General features: G+C 37.7%; 1 protein-coding gene across 1 annotated transcript in view; it reads right to left on the reverse strand.

The window, feature by feature from the left end:
* LOC106478685 overlaps positions 1 to 594 on the reverse strand; it is a 3,369-nt gene extending 2,775 nt beyond the window's left edge. Inside the window, exon 1 of the mRNA XM_013939246.1 lies at positions 48 to 594. Coding sequence (XP_013794700.1) covers positions 48 to 594 — 547 coding nt within the window. The remainder of the gene's footprint in view (positions 1 to 47) is intronic.
* Between the last annotated feature and the right edge of the window lie 4,043 nt (positions 595 to 4,637).

Genomic DNA, 4,637 nt, shown 5'->3' on the forward strand with positions numbered 1-4,637 from the left:
ATTCTCCTTAGGTGTTATCTCATTCATCACTCTTTCTTTAAACTGACCTTTTAGTTGTTTCTCCTCCAGTTTCCACCATTTGATTTTCGGTACTCCTCGCTGTTTTCCTCTCTTGGCACCTTTGACTCCGCAATCTAGTACTACAAGCCGGTGTTGAGCTGAAACACTTTCTCCCTTTATCACCTTACAATTTTTCACTTCTCCAAGATGGTTTCTTCTGCACAAGAGAAAGTCAATTTGACTTTCTCTGGCTCCACTTTTGTAGGTGATATACTGGTCAGGCGTCTTTTTAAAGAAAGTGTTTACTATTGCTATCTCGTTTGCCAATGCGAAGTCTATGATGCTCTCACCTTCTCCGTTTCTCTCTTCTACACCCCATCCACCGTGTCCCCTGGGCATTACCCCTCTTTCTGCTCCGATGTGCCCATTCAAGTTCCCTCGCAGAAACACTCTTTCCTCCTGCGATATCGACTGTATTTCTTCGTCCAGATGTCTCCAGAACTCTTCCTTCTCTTCCTCAGTACATCCCACTTGTGGAGCGTATGCGCAAACCACATTTAGAGCCTTACTTCCAACTCCCAACTTCACACTCATTATCCTATCGCTCCTCCTTCCCACTCTCACCAAATCCTCCCTCCATTTACTGTCCAGTACAATTCCTACACCGTTCCGCCCTTGGGCGTTTGCTCAGCTGTAGATGAGCTTACACCCTGCACCAATGTCCCTCGACTTGTTCCCCCTCCACCTCGTCTCCTGCACACACAAACCTCCCACCTTTCTTCTCTCCACCAGGTCTGCCAGCTCTCTACCCCTTCCTGTCATGCTTCCTACGTTCAGCGTTCCAACTCTTAGATTTTGGACTAACTTCTTTGGCCGCGCCCGTCCTTGACGCGGTAGCCCTCGCTCACTTCTCACAGGGGTCAGGCGAGATCCCTGCGCGTCGCATTCAGGGGACGCCCTGGCATTTTCCGAGGCTACATTCAAATGAACTGTCATTTTTTTAATTTTTTTGTTTTGGCAGGGTTTTCACGGCCGGATGCCCTTCCTGACGCCAACCATTCCCATTTATCTGGGCTTTGGACCGGCACCGAGTTGTGCTGGCTTGCACCACCAGTGGCTGGGTTCATGCTGTTTGAACATCAACATCCTCATATTTCAAATGTTCACGTTGTTTTAATTTCATCATGAAAGGAAAATTCTAGAGTATCAACAATTATGTTAATTATTTTAAATTGATTTAAAAATTGCTTTTTCATCTTCAGTAACTTCTTTGAGTTATGCCCCTCAGTGGCACAGCGGTATGTCTGCGGACTTACAACGCTAGAGACTGTGTTTCGATACCCGTGGTGGGCAGAGCACAGATAACCCACTGTATAGCTTTGTGCTTACTTAAAAACAAACATCTTTGAGTTATAAGAAATGAATTGTTCTCTATTACGTTAAAAAAGTTTGTTTTTTTTAAATAATTTTATTTATCGTTATTTGCTCGAAAACTTTGAAAATATTTCAAATCAATAAATCCAGTAGTTTTGCTGCATCATTTTACTGTTAGTCTATGAACTGGCATTTCTAGCCACTCGTGTGATTAGAATTATTAAGACAGATCATTTTCATCACATTTCGTAGCGTCATCACTACCATACCGGTACAAGTTACGACAACCGAGACCAACATTAGGATCTTGTTGTTCTGTAGTTTAAATGGCTCGGGACGCAACATTCCAAATGGCGTCCATTTTGCTGGTCACGAATTTACTTAAACTTATCTAAATAGCCAGCTTAATATAAACATTTACTTTTAAGTGACTTAAAATTTTGATCAAAATACATACAGCGATGATCACTGATCATCAAGATTCGTGAACTGTGTTTTATAATAATCGAATAAGATCATTTCGGTTAATATAACGATCTACTACAGTGGAAAATAATATATTCGAATTTTGCCTTAATAAGTACGTTATCAAACATAACGGTTTGATATCCATAACCCATAAAGTAACGGCTATGAGGCAGTTTTAAAGTTAGGCACCAGTGGCTCAGCGGTAAGTCTTAAGGGTTATAACACTAAAAACCGGGTTTCGATACCCGTGGTGGGCATAGCACAGATAGTTCATTGTGTGGCTTTGTGCTTAACTACGAAACAAACAAATAAGTTTTAAAGTTTATTCTGTATAAAAACAAATATCAGATTTTACTAGAAGTTCTAAGCCCTTCTTTATTAGCATATTTTTGTTGTTGTTTTCTCTGTGACTGTTTCAGTTTGTTTTAAAAATAGCTGTATGTACACTGTTTAGTAGATTATAACCGCGTTATGTCACCTAGTTGTTTGTATCTTCATTGAAGAGTCACAATTTGAGGAAATGTTAATTGTTTTTGCAGTATATTCTTCTTTGCCTTATAATATGATGGTGAATCCAACCGTGTATTAGTAAAAAGCAGCCTACGAGTTGGTGGTGGTTGCTGCCAGCCGGTTTCTTTCAACCTAGTCGACAGTTAAAAATTAGGGATTCTGACAGATAACTTTAATAACTTTACCGGAAACAAAGGGGAAACATGTTACAACAATAAGGTTTGTTTTGGACATTCGGGTAAAGTGTCACAAGAGCTGGCTGTCCCTAATTTTAAGGTGATAGACTAGAGGGAATGCAGTTAGTCAACAACATCTACCGACAACTTTTAGGCTACTCTAATCGAACTGTGAGATTTGACTTTCATTTTTATAATGCACCCACGGCCACAAAGTACGGAGCACAATGGGATGGATCTAAGTAACGGGAAGCCAATGAAAATCGCTCTTACTTCGTCCATTCATAATAATACTGACAAAAGGTGATTCGAACGTATTTACCCTTAATTTTAGAGGACTCTAGCATTTTAAAAGTTTTTTTTTTTTTCTGTTACATTATTAATATCTAGTTAGGCTTAAGCTAACTACATTGCGCCTGATGAAGACTCCAGCATTGGAGTTGTAAGCTTACACCAAATAAACCTTCAAACAACGTGTGGGAAAACATCTGTGTATTTTATTTTACTTTATGGTAAAATACAAATCAGTAAGTTGTTTAGTTAATCACAAACGGTATAAAACTCGGTCAAGTGTATACGGCATATTAATATATACTATTTAAAGAGTGTGAAGGAGAACGTCCTTTTAAATGTCAATACAGTTTAGATGCCAAACGTGTAAATATGGTGTATGATGAATCAACACAATCAAACATAAGCAAAATATAACTATACACGTCTTAAACGACATGAAGGAAAATGAACTCGTAAAAGTCAACAGAGTTTACATTTGTAGCAACAACACGTATCAAAAAAGTCTTTATATATATATATATGCTAGCTAAAATATACATTTGTAGCAACAATATACGTGTATATATATATAGTATATACTAGCTGGACTATCCGTCCCCTGGATGGACGTTATATAAATCTATGTGTAACGAAAGGTTATATTAGGACTTGAAAAGTTGCTTCCTTTGTATGCAATTGTGAAAAACACCCATAAAAACCGCAAAACACAAAATGTGAAACTACAAGTTTGTAAGTTCCTCCGCATGGACCCAACAAACCTTTATGCATCAACAGAGGGCGAAGTAGTAGTAAAAAAAAAAAAAAATGCCCATAAAATCGCACAACGCAAAATGCAAGACTGAAATTTTGTATGTATTTTCTCATGGACCTAATGAACCTCCATACCAATTTAACACACCCTGCGAAGTAGTTACATGGACATACAACAGACAGTATTTATATAGATACACAACATACATACAGTTTGTTATAGCTACTCCTTGGCTTTCTGCTCTAGTCGTTTCTAATTTAGAAGTGATAGACAACTCTTGGGCTACTATTTTATCAGTGAAAAGCTGTACTGGCCGTTACATTACTGTCCCTCATGGCTGATAGGGCGAGTGTTTGCGGTGACGGGATTCGAACTCGCGATTAGCAAATTGCGAATCGAGCGCGTGTTGAAAAAGACGGTAATTCATATTGTATATTTATACAATGTATCTCTGTATATGAATAAATATATATGTATATAAGTTAATATATAAAAATAATAAACCCACATGGATAATGGCCCCTGGTAAGTTTACCTCTTACAACGTTAAATTTCAGGGTTGGATACCCCGCGGTGGACACAGCAGGTAGCCTAATGTGACTTTGCTCTAAAACAAACACATGGATAATATATAACTGACAATCTAATTGGATTCACAAAACACTTATTATTTGCTAATTGAAGAAAACTTTAGTCTTGAGTTAAAAATAAGAGTTTCCTAAATATAACATCGCTATTATGTTCATATAATGGAGTTAATCGCCATTGAAACTGGCGAATCATCAACTGCTAATACTGCGTTTAACTAATATAAGTGCTAGGAAACTTTCCTGGCTTTCAAGGTGTGTGTTGTTGTTGTTGTTTTTTTTTTAATGACTTTAAGAATATAGAGAAGAAATAGCTTGATTATATACTTACTAGGAACAAATTTAATCGTAGCACATACACTGGTATACAAAACAGCATACTGTAGTTTCTCTGTCTCTCTCTTTTTCAGGATATTTAACTCAAAATTATCAAAGTTCCAATTACGTCTACTTCCAAGTTCATTTTGTCTTCTTAAC

Source organism: Limulus polyphemus, unplaced genomic scaffold, assembly GCF_000517525.1.
Source record: "Limulus polyphemus unplaced genomic scaffold, Limulus_polyphemus-2.1.2 Scaffold241, whole genome shotgun sequence".
In the NCBI taxonomy this organism is placed as follows: Eukaryota; Metazoa; Arthropoda; class Merostomata; order Xiphosura; family Limulidae; genus Limulus; species Limulus polyphemus.